This window comes from Balaenoptera musculus, chromosome 15 (genome assembly GCF_009873245.2).
Source record: "Balaenoptera musculus isolate JJ_BM4_2016_0621 chromosome 15, mBalMus1.pri.v3, whole genome shotgun sequence".
Lineage (NCBI taxonomy): Eukaryota > Metazoa > Chordata > Mammalia > Artiodactyla > Balaenopteridae > Balaenoptera > Balaenoptera musculus.
In genome coordinates, this window is record NC_045799.1 from 53,052,685 (window position 1) to 53,078,117 (window position 25,433).

General features: G+C 52.4%; 1 protein-coding gene across 4 annotated transcripts; it reads right to left on the reverse strand.

Moving 5' to 3' along the window:
• Positions 1-768: 768 nt before the first annotated feature.
• Positions 769-24,762, reverse strand: CDIP1 (cell death inducing p53 target 1). Of its 4 annotated transcripts, none has more exons than XM_036826671.1 (6): positions 24,661-24,762; positions 4,264-4,347; positions 3,580-3,685; positions 3,290-3,445; positions 2,271-2,544; positions 769-2,149 (listed from the first exon to the last, which is right to left on the reverse strand). In XM_036826671.1, exons 3-6 carry the CDS (start codon positions 3,662-3,664, stop codon positions 2,038-2,040), a joined length of 627 nt encoding a protein of 208 aa, XP_036682566.1. In that variant the 5' UTR covers positions 3,665-3,685; positions 4,264-4,347; positions 24,661-24,762; the 3' UTR covers positions 769-2,037. The 4 variants fall into 4 exon arrangements, with proteins under 4 accessions (XP_036682566.1, XP_036682565.1, XP_036682569.1 ...); XM_036826670.1 differs by lacking the exon at positions 24,661-24,762 and adding an exon at positions 24,328-24,437; XM_036826674.1 differs by lacking the exon at positions 4,264-4,347 and having other exon boundaries at positions 24,661-24,751.
• Positions 24,763-25,433: the final 671 nt, after the last annotated feature.

Here is a 25,433-nt window from a genome sequence, read left to right on the forward strand (position 1 = left end):
CAGCCCCTCACGTGCTCCCAATACTGCTGGTCACGTCCCAGCAGCGCACCTCTCCGGGGCGGGGTCACTGTGACCATCTCACAAAGACCCTTAAAGTCCATGTGGTCCCGTGGTTTTCTAATTCTCAGAGTGCTTTGGAGTTTTCCTCCTTTTTGAATTTTTTTTAATAACTAAGATAAGAGCATATAATTATATAATAATTCATTGTCTAACATAGAAATGAAGTATTTATTTTAATAGGAATTTATTACCGGTTTTATATATTGAGGATCTGTGCAAGTTTTACTCAGAAAAGGGTTCAATGGTGGGGACACTTTTTTCAATAACTGACCGAGCCCACTTGCCTTCACAAGGCAGATGAGGGGCAGAGGCAGAGCCGGCCAGAACCTGCGGGCCCAGCTGCCTGCCCACCCCCAGTAGCCTCAACCCCAGTGCCTCTGTCTTGCTTAAGGGAGCGAGGGTACCTCCCTGCAGGGTGGGATGACCCTGAGCTCTAGCTGGGGGTCTCCAGCTTGCAAACCCCGTGGGTGGATGCGTGGTGTGGAGGCGGGTTACATGTTATCAGTAAGGCGGCCTGACAGAGCCACGAAGCCAACTTCCTGGCGCAGTCACAGCTGGAATCCTAGGGCTCGTCCCGTCCTAGGGCGGGTTTAATTAGGGACTGAGATAGCAGTGTCGTCCCTGGATAGTCGGTTTGGCATAAGCACCGACACCCTGAGGACTCAACCCCCCACCCTCTTTCCCTCACAAAAGAAGGAAGCCAGGCAAGAGAGCAGAGGCCTCGGGCAGGGGAGTGAAAGGGCCAATTTAATGAGAAACTATAAACTGAGACCAGCCACGATTCACAGTGACAGGAGGCCATGCAGTGGCAGTGCGAGACCAGGAGAGGGGCGGCAGCAGGATACAGCGGTCCACGTGAGCAAGTTCACAGACAAACCATTCAGGAAATAGACAGTGTGGGCTCAGGCCCAGGGCAGGGCTGGTGTCCACCAGGGCACTTCTGCCACTTGCGGCTGCTCCTTTCTCGTCCCCAGCCTGTCCCCTGTCCAGTGCCACAGCTGCTCCTGCTGCAGTGCCCGCTGTTGGAGCGAGCACAGTGACAGGTGACAGCAAGCCAGCCAGGGCAAAGGGTGCAGCGCTTACTGGGAAGAGGATCCGTGGAGAGTGCACTGCAGATCTGAGTGTGCCTGCAAGGAGGCCCCTCCTCTCTGTCACCTCTAGTCCCAGCTAGGACACACCCCACAGAGGTTGTGCCCACATGCAGCAAGGACATGGTATAGACAGATGGGCTAGGCTCCTGGGCATTCCTTCTGGCCCTAGCAAAGACCGGGGTTCACAGAGGTGTGGCTGAAAAGGGAGCTGGGCAGGGGCCAGAGGAGAGTCCCTTCTTGGCAAGCTAGGGCCCAATCTCTTACCCCATGGCCTGCAGGTGTGCCAACGTCCACATTACCCCAGGTGGCTTCTGGGCACTGTTAAGAGTTCCTGAGTTCTGAGGGCCAGAGTCATTCCTTCTGACCATCATACCTGCCTCTAGCACTCCAGAAACAAACTCAGGCCTGCCTGGGTCCATCCCCCACTCTCAGCCCAGCAGATCAGAAATGACTGTGGCTACAGGCTAGGCCCCACTGCAGGCCCCAGGTCTGGGGAACCAGCCACTGCTCTGGCTGCTTTTGGTCCCAGGAAGACCCAGGACCGAACCTGTACCTGGTTCAGAAATGGAGGAAGAGACCCCAGCAGGGAGACCATGTGAGATCATTCCCTGCTTATCTTTCTGATCACAAACACCAAGCAAACCAGCAGCACACAAGCTCAGTGCCATCCCCCTGCCACTTGCTGACCCTTGGCCTAAAATCCAACAATTTTTGCCAAAAGAGTCAGATGCTCAGGGAAGGGCAAGGCGAAGAGGACAAGACTTCCAGGGGACGGACTGGTGGAACGGCTTCCACCCCCAAGTGGGAGCGGGGAAGCGAGCCACTGAGCGCGGGGAGCAAAGCACAGGGGGCCAGACTGACAGTGGGGAGTCCAGTCCCGGCTCCGTCAGCAGAGGCGCTTGTACGTGTAGATGTAGGCTTTGCAGCTGGGGCACGTGTGCGTCACATCCTTGAAGTCGTTGATGAGGCAGGGGATCAAGCAGCAGCCCAGGTCACACCTGAATCGGAGATGGGGAGAGACAGGGAGGCCTGAAGAAAAGGCGCCGAGGGCCGGGGCCTACTCCAGCGTGGTGGTGGGTGGGCTCAGCCTCCCCACCCAGCAAGCGCCATACCACCTACCCCATGAAGCAGCAGAAGAAGCCCAGCACGAAGTTCATCAGGCCAATCTCGTAGGAGATCTTGGTGGTGATGGCCTGCTGGCAGTGGGGACACACCGTCTGCACGGGTGCACCCTCAAAGATCTCTCCCTGCAGCACTGTCACTGTGGTGGCAGCCCCTGAAGGGACCAGGACCGTGGCCGTATGGCCCCCAGGGCCAGGGTAAGGCCCTGGCGGGTAGGGCCCTGGTGGGTAGTAGCCCATGGGTGGATGGGGGCCTGGAGGAGGGTAGAAACCTGGAATGACACGGAAGATGGAGCAAAGACAGATCACTGCCTTGCCACCTGCCCCATGTGAGAGGTGAGCACAAAGCCCTGAGGCCCCCAGCACCCGAGGACATAGGGTGAAGCCTTGGGGACCAGGCCCTGGGCCAAAGTAACCATCCACATTCTCCCAGCCTTTCCTGGTCCCTGTCCCATGGGGACCAAGACAGAGAAGCTACTTGGCCCAGCCAGATAGGGCAGAGAGCTGGGAACAAGGCCTAACCTCTCCTCTCCTCGGTCTTAGTAGCTTGATGCGTTGAGCTCCCTTGCCTCTGACACACAGGGGACTGAACTGTGCTCAAGGACCTTGACCACAGGAGGGAAAGCCTTGTCTCTCACCAGCCTCTCCTCCCCACCAGCATCAGGTATTGCACTGTGGTGCCAGGGGCCAGCCCACCTGACCAGGGCCCTTCTCCAGCCTGTGTAGTCTCTCTCAAGAGCTGCTGGGTAAGCAGGATCCCAGGCCTCCACCATGGACTCAGGTTCCTGGCAGCACCTCCAGGAACCAGCCCTCCCCTGGCAGGGCCCGGGACACCTCTGGCTCACAGAACCTGTACCGTGTTCTAGGGCACCTTCCCATGTCCACGGTCCAGACTCACTGTCGGCCCCCCGCCCTTATATTAAACACCCACACAGACTACCTGCCCGCAGCAAAGGCTGGCTGGCAACCCAGGTGACATGCTGGGTGCTGGGCTAAGCGGATTCCTTTCCAGCTTACCTGGAGGCATGTAGGTGCTGTCTGCATTCACATGTGGGGGGATGAAGCCAGGCTGGGGCATTGGGTGACCCGGCGGCTCATAGGGTGGGGGACCAATGTCTGCAGGGGGCAGTGACATGCCCGGTGGGGGCTGCATCACAGCTGGGGAGGTGCGGCCTGGACAGAGAGAGACACAGAGAGGCGGGGAGAGGAAGCTCAGAGGGCTCCAGCCATCGGCAGAGGGCTGCTCCAGGCACCAGCTCCTGGCAGCTGGAAAGGGCAGGGGACAGCAATCAAGCACTGAACCCTACCTGGGGTGGGCGGAGCTCCACTTTTCTCCTCCAGAAGGGGGGCTGTGGGGCCCCCAGGGTAAGGAGGGGGTGGCTCATTCGACATCTTTGCTGCTTCTCCTGGACCCTGGAGGACAAACCAAGATGCAAAGTATGCTCCCAGCCCGCACCCCCCCAGCCCCCACCGCCAGTCAGGCACTGGTCTGTGATGAGGGGCTGCAGCACAAGGTGTGTGGTCATCCTCAGAGCCACCCCTGCTGAGCCCAAGCACACAGGGCCTCCTGTGGCTCCTCCTGCAGGTGTCCCCTGCCCTCGGGGCTCAGGTCACCTTTCACTCCCCTCCCCATAAATCTCCACGCTTGTGATGGGCTGGGACCAATTCCTTTGAGAGAGCAGACTGGGCTCCCTGTAGGCCCTGGAGATGCCCCACGATTGCTGAGGTAACCCAGCCCAGAGCCACCATCCTCCAACCCCCAGAAACTACCAGCTTCAGGGGTCACCCACACTTCCTTTGTGAAAGCCAGAGGGTGGGGTGGCCCTGGGAAGGGGACAGAACCCAGCAGCTCGGGAACCTAATCTAGGGCTTCTCACAGGGCAGTCTGGTCACTGGTCCTCTCCTCCCCTCCAACTTAGGGAGCACCAGGCTGGCCTCCACGCCAGGGCACTGTGGCCTGCTTGTGGGAGGGGGTCTGGGAGAGTTTTTACCTCCAATCCCAGGTACTCAGAGGAGACAGGCAGGTGAGGCTCCTTCTACTGCCGGCCTGGGCGGACACACAGGGTTCTGGGGAGCTGTTTCAGGGGGAGAACAGGTAGCGCCCTCAGCAGCGGGGCAGGGCCGCTCTGGGCACCTGGCCCCACGCAGCCACACTCCCTCGGTACTGTATGTCTGGTGTCTCCCCCGCTGCCCAGCTCAGCGCCATCCTGTGTCCCTACCCACTCCTCAGCCCCCCCTTCCCTTCCCCACAGCTGCTGTCTCCCCAGGGCCACGGCCAGTCCTCTGTGCACTCCCCACCAGGCCCAGAGCAGCCCCCCCACGTCCACATGCCCTGTGGGAAGGAGTCAGAACCAAGGGCTTCTCCCCACGGCAGCAGCGCTGTTTTGGTCGGGGAGTGGATGGGGCGAGAAGGAAGGAGGTAGCGTTGGTCATTTCCTTCACAAGGTCCGCTGAGCACCTGCTGCCGGGTACTGGGGGAGAAGCGGGGGAAGCAGGCCATCTTCCCGCCCCTGGGTCTGCATTCTGTGTCCTTTAGTAAGACACTTCCTTCACTCTATTCAGCAGCATAAAAGGCTAAAAATTAGTAGCATTTTAAAGTGAGACTCATTTTTTTAAACTGATATAATATGAACTAGAAAAAAAAGCTAAACAGTATAAAAAATATATACAGTGAAAGCAAGTCTCCTAGTGTAGCTCCCTCCTAGAGCCCAACAGTGTTAAGTTCAGAACGATGTGGGGATGGAGGGCCCCAAACAATCCTGCCAGGGGAGAGGGAGCCTGGAGTCAGTAAGTTTAAATATTAAATTTAAATCAGTGGCAGGGCCAGAGGAACTGAGTCCAAGCAACAAAAGTGAAAAAAGATACAATCGATTTCATCATAATTTAAAACTTGTGCTTCTAAGGATACCATCAAGAAAGTGGGAAGACAACCCACACAGTGGAGTAAAATTTTTACAAATCATGTATCTTATCAGGGACCTGTACAATTTAGAATATATAAAGAACTCTTCTAATTCATTAACAAAAAAGATAACCCAATTTTTTTAAATGGGCAAAAGGATCTGAACATACATTTCTCCAAAGATAAACAAATGCCCAATAAGCACATGAAAAAAACCTGAACATTGTTAGCCAAAAGGAAAATGCAAATCAAAACTACAAGGTACCATTTCCTACCCACTAGGATGGCTAAAATGAAAAGGACAATAATAACAAGTATCGTGTAGAGGAACTGGAACCCCCCACACTGCTGGTGTAGCCGCTCTGGGAAACAGTCTGGCAGTTCTTCAAAAGGTTAAAATAGAGTTACCACATGACCCAGCAATTTTGCTCCTAGGTATATACCCGAAAGAATTGAAAACTCATGTCCGTACAAAAACTTGTACAAGAATGTTCATAGCAGAATTATTCATAATAGCTAAAAAGTGTAAACAACTCAAGTGTCCATCAACTGATAAATGGATAAACAAACTGGAGATATATATATATTTCCATACAGTGGAATATTATTCAGCCATGAAAAGGGATGAAGTACTGACACAGCTACAACCTGGATGACCCTTGAAAACATTATGCTCAGTGAAAGAAGCCAGACACAAAGGACCACATATTATATGATTCCATATATGAAATGTCTGGGACAGGTAAATCCATAGGGGCAGAAAGCAGATTCGTGGTTTCCAGGGGTTTGGGGGGCTGGCCATAGAACGGCAATTACGGAGTTCCTTTAGGGATGATGAAAATGTTGTAAAACTGACTAATGATGGTTGCACAATTCTGTGAATATACTAAAAACCACTGAATTGCACACAATTATTTAAAATATTTTAATTTTTTGGCCATGCCCTGCGGCATGCGGAATCTTAGCTCCCTGACCAGGGATTGAACCTGTGCCCCCTGCATTGGAAGCACGGAGTCTTAACCACTGGACCGCCAGGGAGGTCCCTGAATTGCACACTTTAAATGGGGAAATCGTATGGTATGTGGATAATTGTATATCAATAAAACCTATTAAACTGAAAGAAAACAAAATTGCCCAACCTTATCACCCTAATGCAGCCAGTCTCTGCATGTCCCTGCCAGTCTGCATGTATAGGCACCTATATTTTTATATAGTTGCCGTTGTGACAAAGTTTTAAATCCTTTTAACATTGTGTCACATATATTTCCTCCATCTTGCAAGACTCCATGACCATAGATTTTAATATTTCCAAAAATGGGCCCATCACTGTTTACATGACCAATCCCTATTAAAGCATTTAGAATGCTCCTTATTTCATAAAAAACTGGAACACCTTTGGCTAATGCTCTTTCCCTTTCTTGGATTATTTCCTTGGGCTAAACCTGTCAGAAGTGAGATTATTAGGTCAAAGGGTATGGACATTTTATGCCTTCTGTGAAGGATGATGCTGATTTACAGTGCAAACTCTGAATACTACTGTTACGATTTGTAATGTTAAGATGACACTTGGTTATGTTTACTTCTTTGATCACTAAGAGTGAGGACATCTTCCCAAGTGCTTATCAATTATATGCCAGCTCTTGTGAGTTGCTGCTTATAATTATCCTTTGAAGACATGGGGGCCAAGGAAAGACAGGACCTGTCTGAGGTCCCATGGCTTATTAGAGGCTGAGCCAAGCCTAAGACCCTGGCGTGACTCTTCCACCCCCACCTGCAGGTGACTCCTCATAGCACGGGGTCAAGAACAGTAAACAGCAGAGCCTCTAGAGGACGTCACAGAAGGTCCCTTTCCAGGGGCACTGGCTGTGCATGCTGGGCCTGAGGACCCTTGCTCAGGCCACTGCCAGCAGCCACAGCCACCCCGACGGGAGAAAAAGGCAGCTTTCCTTAAGGAGCTTGAGGCAGCTTTCCTTAAGGAGCTTGACTCGAGTCTGCAGAAAACTCTAATATGCTGAGTCTGTTAGAACCCAGGCTGGCACCTGCTGCACACTGCCATGCTCCGCCCATCAGGGATGCCTCTGGGGGTGGCTCACCAGGAAACTGGCGGGTCCTGGGTCGCTGAGCAGGCCGGGAAGAGCTGCACTGTGCTTGGCAAGGCGCTTGAGCACCTTTGGGTTTAAGAGGGAGGAACTAGCCCCTCCATGTCTGGGGAGCAGGCACACACATACACTTCTGAGGATGTAGGCATGGCCTGCCTTGTCACCAAAATCTCTGGATCTAATTCCGTCATCTCCTAGAGTGCAAGAATTCACTCTGGAATCCCACCATCATAATGATGGCATAAGCCCTGCACACAGGGCAGAGGCCTCCCCTGGTGTCCAGCAGAACCTAGAGCAGGCACTGCTGCAGGACACTCATTCCACTCCAGGCCCTGACTGCACCATGGCCCAGCTGCTCCTGTCTCCTCCCCTCCCCTCCACACCCACACCCACACCCACACTGCAGCTGCCTTCCTGAACTGTGGCAGAGACTGGGGGGCAGGGCCCTCCAATACGAAAGAGAGGTTTCTGAAAAACGGCTCACGAAGATTTCAGGAATTCAAACCCCAGTTCCCCTAGTGCCTCCCAATATAAAATCAGATGTGTGTGTTCCCACAAAACTGCATTGTCTCTAAGGTGTAATCAAAAACCTCAAGAATGCAATAATATTAAAAAAAAAAAAAGGCACGTGTCCAAAAGCAAAACAGTTTTCCAATAAAAACGCACACTGGGGCTTCCCTGGTGGCACAGTGGTTGAGAATCTGCCTGCCAATGCAGGGGGCACGGGTTCGAGCCCTGGTCTGGGAGGATCCCACATGCCGCGGAGCGACTAGGCCCGTGAGCCACAATTACTGAGCCTGCACGTCTGGAGCCTGTGCTCTGCAACAAGAGAGGCCGTGATAGAGGCCCGCGCACCGCGATGAAGAGTGGCCCCTGCTTGCTGCAACTAGAGAAAGCCCTCGCACAGAAACGAAGACCCAACACAGCCATAAATAAATAAATAAATAAATAAATAAAATTTAAATTAATTAATTAATTAAAAAAAAAAAAACAACGCACACTGCTCAAGTTAAGCTACAAGTGCAAGCGTGGAATCTGAGATCACAGCCCAGGCAACTTCACTGTTGGGCAGGTGCTGGAGCGTCTGTTAAAAGAGGCTCAGGAAGGGCCACAAGTTCCCAACAGAGGAGAGGGAGGCCCATGGTCCTGGGAGCTCAATGAAGCCAACTTGCAGCCCCTGAAACCCAAGACAGGCCTCTCAGCCTTCTGTTTAGATATTGTAGCTACAGACTGTGAAGAAACAGAGTTGTCTGAGAGCCATCATGAGTCTATCATAAACCAAACAGGAGCTCCCGGGGGGCCCAGAGGATGTTACACAGCACACCCCTTTATGCCCTCTGGACTTGGTGGATGCAGAGGTATTACCCAGTCATAGTACTGATAAAATACAAATTCTCTAAGAGAGCTAGAGATCCAGCTGACCGCTCAGCAGCTGGCCAGCCAAGGTGCTGACCCCAGCAGCACGTGGGTGTAAGGTGCAGAGCAGGGCGCCCAGGACCTGGGAGCTGACTCTACTCTGCCACAGGCTTCATGGATTTCCTCTTTAAGGAGCCTTAAATTCCTGCTTACCTGATTTCAGGCAGTTTTGGGGATGCTGGGGAATTTCCACTTCACCCTGGATGAAAGCGAAGTGCCGCTGCCCCAGCCCTGACGGCTCCTACTTTAGAAGCCACTGGCCTTGGGAGACAGAGCACTTTCGAAAAGCTGAAGTCTGGGCTGGAACTAAGCAGGAGCTGGAAATGTGTGCAGGGCAGAGGCTGGATTCCTGGGGCACCTGTCACGGGGCCCCGAAGATGAAACTGACAGAGGAGATCAGTGTCCCCTCCACTGCATTTTCAGGTTGAGGCCTAGCCTGAAAGGAATGTCCTGACTATGGCCAGGGCGGGGAGGCAGCGTGGGGCGCGTGGCTGGCAAGCTGAGAGGCGCTGTTAGCCCACAGCTTCCTCAGGAGCCGAGGACAGACCAAGGGACAAGGGGGTGTCCAGAAGCTCTGGGACCATCATCCCCTACATGGGAGAGAGGAGAGGGCCTGCACCCTGTTCCACCAGGGGATGGAATGGGGCCACTTAAAAGCTGCATCTGGCCTCTGCCCCCACAACCAGCACAGCCTAGCACCTCACCCCCTGTGCTCTTATGTAGGAGGGAATTATTCCGGTCACCCTAAAGTGAGATGAAGCCTGTCTCCACGTCTGTCTGTCTGTCTTTGGACCCACTCCCTGCTGCAATCTCATCTCACCTTCCCCAGAGCAGCAGGCACTGGGGCCTCTGGGGTAGGAACAGGGCCGGGCACTTTCTGCAAAGCCAGGTCTCCCCATGTTCCCGAGTGGAGTTAAAAGCACAAGACCTCCCGGCCCTGGGAAACGGCTCTGGCGTTCTGCTCTGCTCCCAGCTACTCACTGTGCCCTGTGGAGAGCGCTGCTGTTGACCCAGGGCCAGAGCCCGGCCAACTGGCAGCAGCCTGAGGTGGCCCAGGTGGCTCCCCGTGGGAGCTGGGAGGGCCTGGGACCGGGCCAGCAGGATACACCCCTCACTGGCTCAGCCGCTGCTGCAAACTCCATTCTGTAGTCTAAGCTGTCCTGCACACCACCATGGGGGTGCCAACCCTGCCCCCGGTCCCCCCACCCCAGACAGTCTCTGCTGAGGAAACACACCCACACTGCCTTCTGGAGGAGGACTGGGAGGGCAGGGAGGGCAGTTTGAAGCTGAGACGCATCTGTACATGAGTGCAGGTTCCTGGAGGACTGAGGACAGATGTGGGGGGTGAGACAGAGATGAAAGGAGAGGACGCACCCAGAAGGAGGACTTTCTGACATCAGTTTTCCCCCAGGGTCTGCTAGAGCAGCGGTTCTCAAACTTTTTGGTCTCAGAACCCCTTTACACTCAATTATTGAGGACTCCAAAAAGATTGTTTTTGTGAGTTATATCTATCAATACTTACCTTACTAGAAATAAAAAATAAGGAATTGTTAGAAGTATTTATTCATTAAAAAGATTAACTCATTACATGTTAACATAAATAAAATTTTTAAATAACTACTTTCCAAAACAAATTTAATAAGAAGATGGACATTGTTTTACATTTTTGCAAACCCTTTAAAAGTCTGGCTTATCGTTAAAAAGTCTACAAATAACAAATGCTGGAGAGGGTGTGGAGAAAAGGGAGCCCTCCTACACTGCTGGTGGGAATGTAAATTGGTGCAGCCACTATGAAGAATAATACGGAGGTTCCTCAAAAAACAAAAAATAGAGCTGCCATATGATCCAGCAATCCCATTCCTGGGTATATATCTGGACAAAACTATAATTCAAAACAATACATGCACACCTATGTTCATAGCACTATTCACAACAGCCAAGAGACATGGAAACAACCTAAATGTCCATCAACAGATGAGTGGATAAAGAAGATGTGGTACATATACACAATGGAATATTACTCAGCCATAAAAAAGAATGAGGGACTTCCCTGGTGGCACAGTGGTTAAGAACCCGCCTGCCAATGCAGGGGACACGGGTTTGAGCCCTGGTCCGGGAAGATCCCACATGCCACGGAGCAACTAAGCCCGTGTGCCACAACTACTGAGCCTGTGCTCTAGAGCCTGCAAGCCACAACTACTGAGCCCACGTGCCACACTACTGAAGCCTGCACACCTAGAGCCTGTGCTCCGCAAGAAGAGAAGCCACCACGATGAGAAGCCTGCGCACCGCAATGAAGAGTAGCCCCCACTCGCCACAACTAGAGATAAAGCCCGTGCACAGCAACGAAGCCCCAATGCAGCCAAAAATAAATAAATAAATTTTAAAAAAAGAAGAATGAAATAATGCCATTTGCAGCAACGTGGAGGGACCTGGAGATTATCATACTAAGTCAAATAGAAAGACAAACACTATATGATATCAATTATATGTGGAACCTAAAATATGACACAAATGAACTTACCTATGAAACAGACTCATAGACATGAGAACACTTGTGGTTGCCAAGAGGGGTGGGGGTGGGGGAGGGAAGGACTGGGAGTTTGGGATTAGCAGATGCAAACTATCATATAAAGGGTGGATCAACAAGGTCCTGCTGTATAGCACGGGGAACTGTATTCAATATCCTGTCATAAACCATAATAGAAAAGAATATGAAAAAGAATGAATATATATGTATAGCAGAAATTAACACAACATTGTAAATCAACTATACTTCAATAAAATAAAAAAGTCGGGCTTAAGAGAAGGCAGCTGGATGCTCATATCTGCTTCTCCATCCAATCTGTTGTGATGTTTTGGTTGAAGTATGAGAAAATCCAGCCTCCCACAGTAAGTAGCTGGAAAAGGGAGAGGTATCTGAATAGTCTTCTCAGGTAATTGTGGATATTCTTCAACACTACACCCAAACCTGACAGGTGGCAGTAGCTTCTTAAAGGTTAGTTGCAATATGGAATCTGAATCTTTAACAACAAATTTTTCCTATTACATTGAAAATCATTGGGCCACCTTGTATTTGGAATGGATCTTTTACACATGCCCCGTTTTATAACAGCATGCATGGGTCATTCGGAAAATAATGGTCCATGATTATGAGCCCTGATGATGTAGATCTAGCAATGTTAACACATCTCATTATGAGATATGCCTCCCTCAAAAAAATCACATTGTTAGTATCACCACCAATCCCATCAGAAAAGTCTTTAACTACTGGGAAGCTGTCAAGCTCACTGTGGCAGATACAAGTTTTCCAAAATTCTGACATCTTCACTTGAAAGCTCAAATTTTATCATTGGAAACAGTAACAAATTTATCATTGGCAACTTATACAAAAACAAAAGGTCAGTTGTTTCCCTTGAATTAGCAGGCTCACTTTGTTCATTTTCAAGAAAATGTCTGCTAAATCCCCAAGTCTGAATAACCATAGTCTGTGTGTCAGTTGTTTTAAATAAATATGGAGCTCCATGAAAACGCTAGTTCAGCTCACAGCTCAAACAGCTGCACACATGCTTCCCCTTGAGGTCTCCAGCATGCTTCATGTGCGTCCTTTCATTAAAACATTAAAAAAATGTGTACTCAAGGGTCCAGATAATAAACTCAATAATTTTTACTGCTTTTTCTTAAATGAAACTGGCGTGAACACAACCACAACAATGACTAGCACAGCTGGGTGCCACGTGCCACGCCTTGAGCAGAGCTAAGTCCCGCTACTCTTGCACCGCCAATGCTAATGCCAACACAACGAAAAAGGCAATATAACCAATAACGTCTTGGTGTCCTTATAAACAGAGTTCTGACCTTCCGCCCCAGAAGGTCTCAGGAAGCCTCCAGGAGACTGCACGTCACCTCTCGAGAGCTGCCGGGCTAGAGGAACCCCCAAGCCAGTAAGAGGGTACCTGCAGGCAGAGCAGGGTCAGGGCCAGAGGGACCGAGAGTCCCAGGACTGAGAGTGGACTGTGCCGGTGAGTCTCTGAGCTGGCTGTTTGTCACACCGAGGCCCCACCCCAGGGACATGCTTGCTGCAACGTGCAAGGCTTTAAGGAGGCATCAGACTAGTTCAGACTCAGCTCCACCACTTTCCAACTGTGTGACCTCACTGAGCCTCAGTTTCTTGGTTTGTAAATGGGGATAATCATGCCTACCTCTCAGGGTTGGAGCAAGTTTTATAATAAACAGCGTAAGCAAAACACCCAGAGCAGTAGCTTGAGGCCGAGCACACAAGAACACTGAATAAATGGCACCTGCTATTGTGGTCAATTATTGTGAACAACTTCCAACGGGAAGGAAAACAAAACAGGCACTGATGCCTCTGCTATGGCAGCTTCTGCTCCCATAGGAGCGGGGATCCTGGTGTGCATTCCCCCAGGATCCCGGGGTACTCGTAATCAAGCCCAGCCTGAGCGGCTCAGCCCGGAAGAGGTCACTGCGGCACAGCCAAGTGGCGGCCAACTGCTCTGTGAGCCCCTAAGACAACTTCTGGAAAGGAAGAGATACTAGCAATCATTCTAAAGGGCCATCGCTCCTTCCAGGCAACTGCCCTGGAGCTCCATGGGCTACAATGCCCCGGGAAGGGCACTCTGCCCAGACACTGGCATCCACCCGAGACCCTAGTGGCAGCAGCTGCAGGGCCGAGTTTCCCAGAGCTGGGCTGGCCTGCCCACTGCCTCCCGCCAGAGGAACTCACCCCCCACCCTCCGGCAGCCATGGCACCAGGATGCCAGCTGGCCTCAGAGGGGCTCCTCTGTCCCCAGGAGGCAGGTTCCAGGCGTCTGGCCAGAGGGGCTTTGGGCTTTGCCAGGGAAACTGAAAGGCAGCTTTTCGTCTTGCCCACAGCCTCACATCTGCTGAACCAAGGAGGCGCCCACTGCTCCGCGAAGGGTGGAGGCCCGGGGTGAAAGCCAAGTGCCCCGGGGGGGTCCCCTGGGCCCACCCAGAGGATGGGGGACGGGGAGCACACTCAGCCCCTGCTGAGCAAGGGGGCCTGGCCCACATCGTCCACAGCCCGCCTGCCCACTGTAGAGGCTACGTGGACCATGAAGGACCAGGCAGTGTGAGGTGTCCCTGTGGCTGGGGGCTTATTCACCAGGGATGGCCGCTGACTCCCTGGGCGACGCCACGTACCGTCCTGTTCTCCCAAGTTCCCAGGGGTGGGCTTAAGGACAGTCTGTTTGGTGGCCACTTAACAGAGGCCCTTGGAGGGGGACGGCACTTCCTCTGGGAATAGCCAACGGTCTGTTGGTGCTGATCATTGTGTAGCACCTACTTTGCGCTGGGCACAGGCTGGGAAGTGTCAGGGAGTGAGTGGCTCGGTCCCTGCCTTCCAGAAGCTCACAACTGAGTGGGGGAGACAGGAGTCAAATACACACCAGAAACACCAAACCTAAGTACACAGTGAAACCAGTGGTGTACAAGAAAGTACACTGTGAAAGTACAGAAAGATCAGACCCTTTCCGGGGGTCAGGGAGCAACTCTCCAAGTAAGCCGGGGGGAGGAGGTGGGGTCAATGAGACTAGCAGGCAAAGGAGAGGACGGGACAGGGGCAGGACAGTGAGTCACAAGGCCTCAGGAAGGAGGCTGCGCCCGGTGTGGGTGGCCAGACGGCAGCCTGGAGCCATCGAGCCTCAGGACTGTTTCAGAGGGTACGAGGCGCAGGGGCTGCCCTGCAGCGCACAGACCTCAGACCTGCAGACCACAGACCTCTGTGGGGACAGAGGACCTGGGCCAGTAGGCAGGATAAGGACCTCAGGCCACGCAGCCCACAGCAGCACCCCAGCCCTTCTCCTCTGAGCAGCCACCCCCCACCGCATGCACCACCCCCTCAACTCAGCCTTCGGGAACAAAGACACTGACTTCCTTTCTAGACCAGCAGTAAAATTTGAAGAGCGCCACCGATGGATTGTATGACCCTATATAATCTCTCCACGCCTCGGTTTCCCCACCTGGACCACAGAACTCCATTTTTATTCAGGGCAGCAGTATCTTTGCTAAGATGGTCTCAGCCCTTCTTACAGTCATGTGACCATGTGGCTAAGTTCTGGCCAATGAGTCACAGTAGAGTGACATATGTTCTTGTTGGAAGGTGCTAAAAGGGAGCCACCTCGGCCGGGAGATGGAGCCCATGTCCTCAGGCCCTCCTCCTGCCTGCTGCCAGGAAGATGGATGTGACAGCCCTAGCGGCCATGCTTGACCACGAGGTGACCTTGGGAATGGAAGCCATGCTAAGGACAACTGAAGGTACCCAGGCCCTGGATGACCATGGAGATACCATTCCAGCACTGAATGGACCACCTCTCTCACCTATCTTGTAGTGAGAAACAAACTAACTTGTTTTAGCTGGGTTACTGTGAGTTTCCTAGTAAATGCAGCCAGACCTCAATATCAAAGAGAAACAGAGAAGCTAGTTTTCCAGTAATTCTCAAATCCAAGGTAGCCAGAATCTACTTGTAATTGGTCAATTTCCAGTTAGTTATTAACAAGGAAGGAAAACAAGTACCATTAAAAATAAATAGTGCTCCTTGGGCCTGAAGGTATGTAAACAAGTGGTCCATCACTGAAAAGCTCCCATTAGGACTTCCCGATGCCTTGGCTTCCTCTAGCTCACACTGCCTTGCCGAGCAGGCCCTTAGGCTGCCAAGTTCAGCCCTGGCGGGACTGGAAATCCTGAACTCAGCCCCTTTTCCATTGTCCTTAAAGATGCAGGCAGGACAAGAGAGACAATCCCTCCCTCAGATAGCATCACTGGTGGCTGCATACCATTTATTTTTACGCTTGAACCTGGGTGTATCTGATGCCTTGGGAATTCTAAACACCTCAAAACAAGCTAAAGACATGGAAAGGACCAGAAAGTAGATTTGGTTCTCCCATCTGTCTGCTCTCCTCCCACCCAGCCCTATACTCTTCTCCCTGATGAGTATCATGGCTCAACGGAGCTGATACATCAGCCTAAGCCAATGGCCCCAAATACCACAGCCTATGCCCTTCCCCGGGGAGGCTTGAGCCCTGATGTCACAGGCCAAGCAGGAAGGGCAGACTCCTTGCCTGCTAGTACCCAGGCACTAGGTCCCACCCATCTGGCCACCTAATGTTCCAGAGTCTCAGTTTTCTCATCTGTGAAATGGCAGCAGCCGTCCTTGACCCACCAAGTTGTGATGAGGCATAAATGAGGTCATGGATGAAGAGCACGCAGCTCAGAGCCTGTCACATAGTGTTCAATAAACACAAATCATGGTTTGCATAAATACAAATAGTTGTATTTATGGAGACGCAAGCAGAGTGTGGGAAAAGGAAGTATACAATAAAACAGAAAAGAGAATACATTGGTTGCTCTTAATCAGAAGCAAAATCAAAAGGCAGATAGGACTCAAAGAATGGTTCTAAGCTAGAAAGTAGTAAGACTTCTAGGAACTGTGATGATGACAATCATAAATGCACAATTTACATCACGCTGAATTCTGGTCAGAGCCATGGCAAACCACTCTGACTCCCCGTGACAGAGGCAAGGGCACCTGGGCCACAGCACAGTGGGTTCATGCAACTTTTCTGGAGGACAATCTCACTCCTGCACATTCTTTTTAACACATTAATTCCATTTTGAGGCATTTGTCCTAGAAATAAACGAACACATGAGCAAAGGTTCACATGTAAAAATGTTTCTATATATCAACGTCTTGATGTTCAACCAAAGGGACTAGTTACCCATCTGGTTAACCTATACGATGTAACTATATTCACTCCCTCAAAATTATGTGGATCTACCTTTACTGACATAGAAAGATGGACTTGATAGAGCACCACATAGCATGTACAGTGCGATCCCTTCTCAGAGAGATGTGTGTATTTACATGTAGATTACACACCAAATGTTAAGGGTGGTTTTTTTCTGGACAGTGAGATTTTGGATGATTTGTTTGCACACACACACCCACCCACACACACACACACAGAAACTTTTTATTTCTGTGTAGTTTCTAGTTTTTATAGGGTGGGCAGCTCCTTTGGTTGGTTCCTTCCTCAAAATGCTCACTGTAAGTGTGCTATATTTATGTGTATTCCTCCTCAGTCCAGAAAAGGTGTCTCTGACCATAATCTAGTTCTGTCTGTAGGGAAAGAAATGCTCCAAGGAGCAAACCCAAGGACTGGGCTGTTCCCCTCTCATGAGTTGGAGTGGTCTTTGCTTCCGTTTTGTAGGAATTTGGTAACACAGGTCAGTTCTCTATACCAAGTCACTTCCCAGTGCTCCAGTAAAATTGAGGGTCTAGACCTGTGAAGCTGGGACATAAAGGCCATCCAAGGTAGTTCTAGCCTCAGAGACCCTGCTTGGAGAGCCAGCAGGAAGTCACCGGCAGAGGAGGCAGGTGAGAAAATCCCAATAGACACATGACAGAACTGAGACTGACAGCATCACAGGGCTTGACCGAGGTCACTAGCTGGAGCTGGCGCTGGGAGCACAGGTCTCCTCCTGCCCTCTGAGCCGCCTCCCAAGCAGGACCAAGCTCAGGAGCTTGGATTCCGCATGTTCTACTATTGACACAGAAGAAGGAAGTACAGACAGGAGGGGGATGAGGAGCAAAGGGCAGAAAACAGATGCAGCTGCAACCACGAGTGGATAAACAAGTCATCTGCACCTGCTGGACAGGCAGGGCTTGGTAACCAGAAGGCTGACTAATTTTAGAAATGCAATGAATCTAAAGAACCATCGCTTAGGCAATCAAAGTGGAACCCTGAAAAGAAAAAGTCCTTAACTCTGCCTTTGTTGAGCTGACACAAAATGCAAGGCAGCTATGCTCCCCACTACACCACCTACACGAGCTGACACAAATGGACAGTCTTTGGATTGACTCTACTTTAACTGGTTATCTGAGATCAAGATACACCATCCTGATCCAGGAAAAAGCTCTAGGGCCTTAAGTGCAGCCAAGCCACATGGCCACTACAAGGTCCCCATCCAGCTGTAAGAGTCTTATTTTGGACACAAAGGCCTACTGGCCTTGCTGGCCCAGGAGAGGAACTCAGCCTGCAGCTGGGCCTTGCCCGAGTCCCCCCATTCTGTTGGGGGTGGGGGAACCTCTGTGCTCCCAAGAGAACGGCTTTGCCTTTCTGCCCTCGTGAGCTCTGAGTCCCGGAGGTACTGCTCATTTTCCGTGAGCACAAGGAGGGAGTGCCTCTGCATCATTTAAGTCCCTCCTGTTGCAGGCAGTCTCTCAATTCTTCTACACTAAGCACTGCTGGGTGAAGAACAGCAGCTGCAGCCAGTCCAGCGTGACACGCTTCTAGAGGTCACCTGGATGGAATCAGTGAAAAGAAAGAAGCCCAAAGCCAGCAGACACCTAGCAGACTAGTAATTATTCCTGGGGTAGGACCTCACAGTTGCAATGGTTAGATGTGCCGTAATGTGCCGTAAACACCCTGTGAAAGGGCACACGGTAAGAAGCTGCATACAGAACTGACGAAAAAACTCAAGAACACACAACAGTACAGGGATACTCCAGCGGAAACGCCCCTACGTGTAGCAAGGGGCGCTCACACGACTGGCACTGACAATCCAGAGGGGCTAGCATCCAGGACAAGGACACGATGTCCACAAAGGTGAAGGGGAAGAGCCGGAAAAGTGCCCTGGGAAACCTGAGTGGGGAACAAATCTAATCAGCATGTGAAATTACACTCCATGAAACAGTATATGGAAATTGAACTAAATTCATACCACTCTAAATGGACATCTGACCCAAAGAGCTGGCTTGTGCCTTTTGGGACAGAATTATTTTGGATCTTCTCTTTGAGGAAATGAGAGCTCACGCTGTATCTGGGGTTGCCTTATTTTCGGCCATGTGCGTATTTCTCTCTGTTACATACATCTAGAGGCCACCTTTCAGGCCACAAGTGTCTCTAGGGATCACCAAGTCCAAGGTCTCAGCTGACATACGTTTGGTCTTCCGACATTACTAAGCACCCATGAAGGCAGGCCTGGGCGCGGTGCTGCAGATAACAGCGGGCAAGACAGCGGCGCCTGCCCTCCGGCTGCTCCCTGATGGGGAGCCTGGCCCAGCTGCTCAGACAAGAGTCGAGTCTCAAACCAGCGCTCCTTCCCACTGCAGCTGGCTCAGTCCCATCTCTTATCTCACACATTTTCCAAAATGTTGCTCCAAATTTTGCTTAAGCAGAATCTTGAACACCCAACAAAGTGCTATGCATGGTGGAATTCCACTGTGTGAGTGTACATGGATTTCACTGCACCCAGGACAAAAAGAGAAACAAGTGAAGTGAGCTGACCAGTCCCTCCCTTTCTCCTGGAACAGAACGAGGGCTCCTGCGTGCCTCCCCTGGTGCCACCCAAGGCCTCCACAGGGCACCAGGACCGGAGGCCTCTGCCCTGCCGGCTGACTGCAGCCCTGACCCCTGCACGTTCACTAGGGAATTCAACTCTACGCAGATCTGTGTTCCCCGCTCCAGGGAGGATGGAGCACACACAGACCACGGGCCCTACACCTCAAGGCCTTACCAGCCAGTAGAGAGATGGGACAGCTGAAGGGCAGACACATACATGATTTTATTCAACACACAAACAGCCAGCACGCATCTAGGCCCTGAAGATGGGGGAAAAAGCAGTTTTCATGTCAAAATCCAGTGGGGGAGGGGCTGTAAAACACATAAACTGGTAAAATACATTGTATGTCAGCCAGTGAGGCGCACCACAGAGGACAGAGGAGCAGGGAAGCGAGGGCTTCTCTGAGCGGGGAACCTTCAGGCAAAGACAGGACGGAGGTGAGGCGAGAGCCACGAGCCATGTACACGGCCGGGGAAAGGTCCTGGGGAAGTAGTTCCGCGCAGAGGCCTGGAGCATGTCCACACGCCCGTGGCTGGGCGGGCGGCTGGGCAGAGTCGGGGCAGGAGTGAGATGGAGGGCTTCCCGTGCTGTGCCTGGGCACTAACGTGGGTCCCCGAGAGTCTTGAACCCTACAGCGCTTGGCCCCCACCTCCGGCAGGCACAGGTTCTTTTTGGCCAGTGTGACTGGGACCACAGAGAAATGGGCCCCGGTGTGGCCCCCATACTCCCCAGGCAAAGCAGGTAGACAGGTGACCCAAGCTCGCCTGAGCTTGCCTCCATGGGGACAGAAACCGAGGCCTGCTCCGAGTGCCAGAGCTGAGAAGTGGTCACGTAAGCAACACAAAATTCCTCTAGCTCTGGGATTAGCCAATTTTATTCAGCAGAGCCATCACTACCCAAGTTTGTTTGCTTATTCTTTCTTTCAAGTGACTACCTGTTTGAAAAGACTTAAGATTCCTGACTCTTTAATTCAGCCAACATTTCATAGGCCCTCTATAGAGGCCACTCACCTCCCTGGTCCCTGCCCTCAGGGAGCTGCAGATCCAGCTGGAAAGCCAGCTCACACTTGAAAAAATTTTGCAAAAGATACTCAGCAAAACCCAAATGAGAATACGTGACAGTAGGTGCTCCACGTGAGAGAGGGGGCGGTCTGTGGGTGGGGGCCCTGGGAAGGCTTCAGGGACCAGGTGGGCCCTAGGTAGGCCCGCAAGGAGGTGGGCAGGGGTTCCAGGACTGGAGCAAGAGTCACTAGGAGCAAGGGGGAAAGAACTGTGATCAAAGGCGCAGCCTCCCCAGGCAGACCGGCAGCTCCCAGAGGGCAGGGGTGGTGTTTGGGGCCAGTCTCTCCACAGCCCCAGGCAGCACATCAAATATCAGCTGACCAGTTGGATGATAACACAGCCTGGCTGATACTCCCAGGCAGGAGCTCTGTCCCCCAGCCCGCAGGCCCTGCTTCAGTTAGCAGTACCCCTGTCCCCAAGATGGACGTCTGAGAGATGTTCCAGAATTGTCTCTGCCCCTTAAACCCTGACCTGTCAGCAAGCCTTGCGAATGCCATGGTTCACAAAGCTCTCAGAGCTCATCTACTGGTCAAGGTTTAAGGTCAAGGTTTACTGGTCAAGGTTTAAGGGGAAAAGTCTGGACTTGGCCGTGTGTTCCAGATCTCTCTACCACACTACACTCCAGCCACCCAAGACTGTAACTCACCCTTTCCCAAACAAACCAAACCCCGCCCCCACCAAAGAACCTTTCCACTGACCCTTCTTTCAGCCTCCAAACCCTCTTTCCAGAAGATGGAGCCTCTCCTGTAATTCCCTGCGGTGGGGATCCTCTGTCCCTCACTCTTGTCACCCCACTGGAGAACACTGGGACTCTCCCCCTCATTTTCCTGGGACCCAGCTCAGTCCCTGGCACAGGTGTGTTTAATAAGCAGGTCGGTGAGGGAAGGCTTCCCATGCTGTCCCTAACCCACAGCCACTGGGCCAGAGCACAGCCTCAGCCGAGAAGCAGTGTGCTGGCTTCCCGATGAGAGTGCCAAAAATCCAGACAAGAAAAGAAACCCTTTCTTGAGTCACAGTCGAGTCCAGGGAGCAGTTTTCACAAGGGGGCCGGGGAGCCCCCATCTCCCTTCAGACCCTGCTGTCTCAGGAGAGCTGGGTTTGGGGCTCTGCTCTGCCATTATTTGGCAACCCTGAACAAGTCATTTGGTATTCTGGCTGCTTCCTCAGCCGTGAGACTCAGAGGTGCCTGAGCTACATCTGCAGAGCTGACACTGCATGCAATGACAAAACACAGGTGAGAGTTCTGTCCGGTGGGAACAAAGCACATACAAAAGGCACACACTGCAGACAAAACTTCATTCCCTGCTGTTTCCCCAACTTGTAAGACTATTGCTCTTAATGTTAATTAGGACTGTGACAACCGTTTCGCGTCTTCCTGAAGTAATAACAGGTTAGAATTCTCCTCAAACCCCACCCAGGGAGACCCTTCCGCCATTCCCTACCTACTTCCACCTTCCCTGGCCTCTGTTTCTCCTTGAAGGAAAAACACAGACACTGAAACAGATCTGAGTTTAGACAGAATCAACACTTACTGAACACATTATGTATCCAGCACCTTCACAATTTTTACTGGACACCTCCTTGTGGTAAGAATTGATGGCCTGGATCACCCAGTGGACAGACCACGCAGGAGCTCACAGCACCCACAGATCAGGAGTACCAAAAAGGTGATGAGAAATGTTTTCTGGAAAAATGATCCAACATTACCAAAAACACATCACAACCGCTTTCATGGAAAGAATCAGAACGCCACTGGCCTTCCTCACCCTGCACTGCACGGTTTCGTGCTGTCTTCAGTCTCATATTAGGGGACCCTAATCTTCTCAGCGCTTACAGTAGAGACAGGCCTTCATCTGGGTTTGCTCCTCACCTACCACAGACGCAGCAATTGAGGCTCTGGAAGGGCGAATGACTTGTCACACAGCTTGGAAGCGACAAAAAGGCCTCTAGCGTGGTCCTCGTGGCCCTCTAAGGGCGAGAGGCTCTGCCTGCCACAGGTCCCAGGCCAGGTGCCCCCTGTTCCCTGCAGCACTAAGTTGCACTGCAGCCTCTACCACCTCCAAGGGAGATGTGTCTGGGAGAGTCCTGACTATGCAGAGAAGAGAGAACGAAGACCTTTGTGGGATCCTAGAAACCGGCACATTTCCATTCCGTGCACTCCACTTCCAAGTCCCTTTGTGGGGCACAATAAGCCTCATGCCACCACTGCCAGCCTGGCTCTCCTCCTCTCTCCTCCCCACTAAGGGCCGAGCTCCCACTGCATGCTGCCTTCTCACTGGCACAACTGCCTTCCTCCGCCTAAGGGCAGAGACATCAATATAAGATGCCATGACTTGAACTGCCACACTTCCCTGACTGTGTCCTACATGAGTACAAATACATCCGTGCCCTTTGAATAGTGTTTCTGAAAGTGGAGACGAATTTTCACAGGACCTGTCTCTTCTCTCCCCTTCAGACCACTGAAGAGGGTTAGGGTTGGTGTCTGTGGCTATGGAATAAAGTACCTGGGCCCAAGGGACTCAGAGCTTGTTCACTGGGCTACGGAGCCCTGTGCCCCTAGGGCTTTAGAAAACACACCAAACCAGCAGATTCAAACTGGGAAAGCTTATAGTGTAGAGAGCAGGAATGGCTTGCAAGCTGACGACTTAACGTCAGTTCCTGCCGACGCAATACATGCGGCGACCCGGCCATCGGGACACATCCCATCAGTTCCCCCTCACAACAATTTTGTTCCCTCAAGTATCATTCTATGTCACACAGTCCATGTTTTTGCTCTTAGGGTGATTCTAGAACCATGGCCTGCTGTTTTCAAATCTTTGCAAGAGCACATGTAAAGCTCTTTCTTGGTTCCAGAGGCCCATCCTATAGAAAAACCTCCAGAGTCCTCAGCTCCTCAGGGGCGGGAGGCAGAGAGAATGACTCTCAAATATGCCGTTAGTTAAAAAACAAGAAGAATTCTAAGACTACTTAATTATATGCATGTTTAACTATTTAGGGGGGGACAGACCGATATCTGCAACTTACTTTGACACACGTAAAAACAAAAAAATCAGATGGACTGCTGGATGGTTAGATTTGTGATAAAGTACAATAAAATGTTGGACATTCTAGGTGGCATTCACTGTAGAATTTCTTCAACTTTCCTGTACGTTTGAAACTTTTCATAATTAAACGTTTGGCAGAGGGCAAGGCAGAGCTGGTGTGCCTCTCCCCACCAGACTCTTAGATCAGCCCTGAGGGAAGAAACAAAGCACGGAGGAGCAAGGTCACACTTGCTAGGCACTGCCCTGCCCAGCAGCCCACAGGACACACATGAAACTGGTATAAACCCTATGCTCAAGGTCTTCCATCCTCCTCACACTAAGACCAAGGTTCTCAACCCCAAATGAGCCCGAGAATTATCTGCGGAACTTATTAAGTAAAGTCCTGGGGCACATCTCATAACTGCTACATCTGAACCTCTGGGGGTGGGTCCCCGGAATCGGCCCTTTTAACGAGGGCCCCGATGACTCTGATGCAGAGGATCTTAGGCCCATACTGGAGAAACTTATAGCCTCTTGCTCCTTACCTGACACCTGTTGAGAGGCCTCCTGGGAACATTTAGAGGAAAGCAGAAACACGCATACCCTTAAATAAGTCAAGTGCCCAAACCCGGGCTCGCATGACGCCGTGAGTTCAACTACACCAAAGTCCCCGATGGCATGAGGTTGGGCCCAAAGATAGGCCAGGTCACTGTCTCCACCCTCGGCACCGGCGTGTGCGGTCGAGAGCGGGCGCAGAGATTTACAGATGTAGGCAAACCAGGGCGGGCGGGGGAGGGAGAGCCGCGCGGGGCCCGCCTGGCCTGCCAAGGTCACCACGGAGCTCAGCAGAGGCTTCTTTGTCGCCGGGACCCTCCTCCCGACCCCCCCTCCTTGAGGAAACAGCCCCTGCGGAAAACCGGGGATGGTACTTCCCCAACCTTCCCCTCAGAGGACGTGGGAGGAGTGATAGCGGGATCCAAGGAGCGGGCCGGCAGCCCTCGGGGCACCAAGCCCGCCGCTAGCCGAAGCCTGGCTAAGCTGTCACCGCAGCCCCGCGGGTGCCCGGCCAACCCAGCGACGGTACGACGTCAAAACCCCAAGGCCGCTCTGGATCGCATCAGCATCCTGGGAGGAGGCGACCGGCCCGCTGCGCCGCCCCCGGGGTCCCTTTACCTCGAGAGGCCGGAAGCCCAAGGCCGAGAGAACGCCGAGACAGCCCGGGTCCAAGCGCTCGGAGGACAAGACCCTCAGCCCCGCGGGGCTTTGCGCGCACACCCCCCCCCGCCAGCCCAAAGGCCTCTGGGAGATGTAGTCCGTCCGGGTGTCCAAAACGCGCTCCGCGGGCCAGCGGGACCACAGTGCCCGGCGTGCACCGCGCGGGGGCCGGGGGCGGGGAGGGGGCTGCGCGGTTTGAGGTCGTATCCCTCCCCGCGCGGGCCGCGAGTGCCCAGCCCTGCTCCCAGGGGTCTGCGCGGGAAGCCGTCTAGAATGGTCGAGGCGACTCACCGTCGCCGCGGCAGCCGCGGCGGCCGCAGCAGCAAGAACAGCCGCCTCCGCAGCTCGCAGTCGCGCGTCTGTCAGAAGAAGGCGGGTAGACTTTGGAGCGGGGCCGAGGCCCGTGGCGTCACAGCGAGGGGTGGAACCATGCGATCAGAGGAGGGGCCATGAGGTCAGTGCAGGGGCGGGGCCTCGGGGCGGCACGTGACTAGCCCTGGTGACTTCACGAGAGCGGGAGCCCTTCGGCCCACGCGAGGCACGTGGCAGGGCGTGGGGTCTTTGTCAGGTGAGGGAGCAATCAAGGGAGGCCCTGTTAGGTTTCCCTCCCGGCCCGCCAGACCCCGGGTATCCACCAGAGCTAGGCGCACCTTTCTTCCTTTCAGGCGTATTTGTTCGTTTATTCCACAAATACCTATTGGGTTTAGGCGTTGGGCATTATGTGGACATGACCAGGTGGAAAGATTTTAGTTGCCTGATGTGGCGGTTCCACGCAGAGCTTAAATGAGACAACACTCCGCCTTTTCCTTTCAGCTCTCATTCTGTTAACAAGTGTTAGTGGGTATTTTTAGTGTCATGTTTTTCGCAGTTTTGTTCCTTTGGTTGGTTTTGCTGTTTAAAATGGCCCCCAAGCATGGTGTTGAAGCGCTGTCCAGTGTTCAGTGAGCATGAGAAAGCTGTGATGTGCCTTACACAGAAAGTACCTGTATTAGATCAGCTGTGCCTGTGTGAGTTATAGTGCCCTTGGCCTTGAGTTCAATGTTACTGAACCAATAATATATATT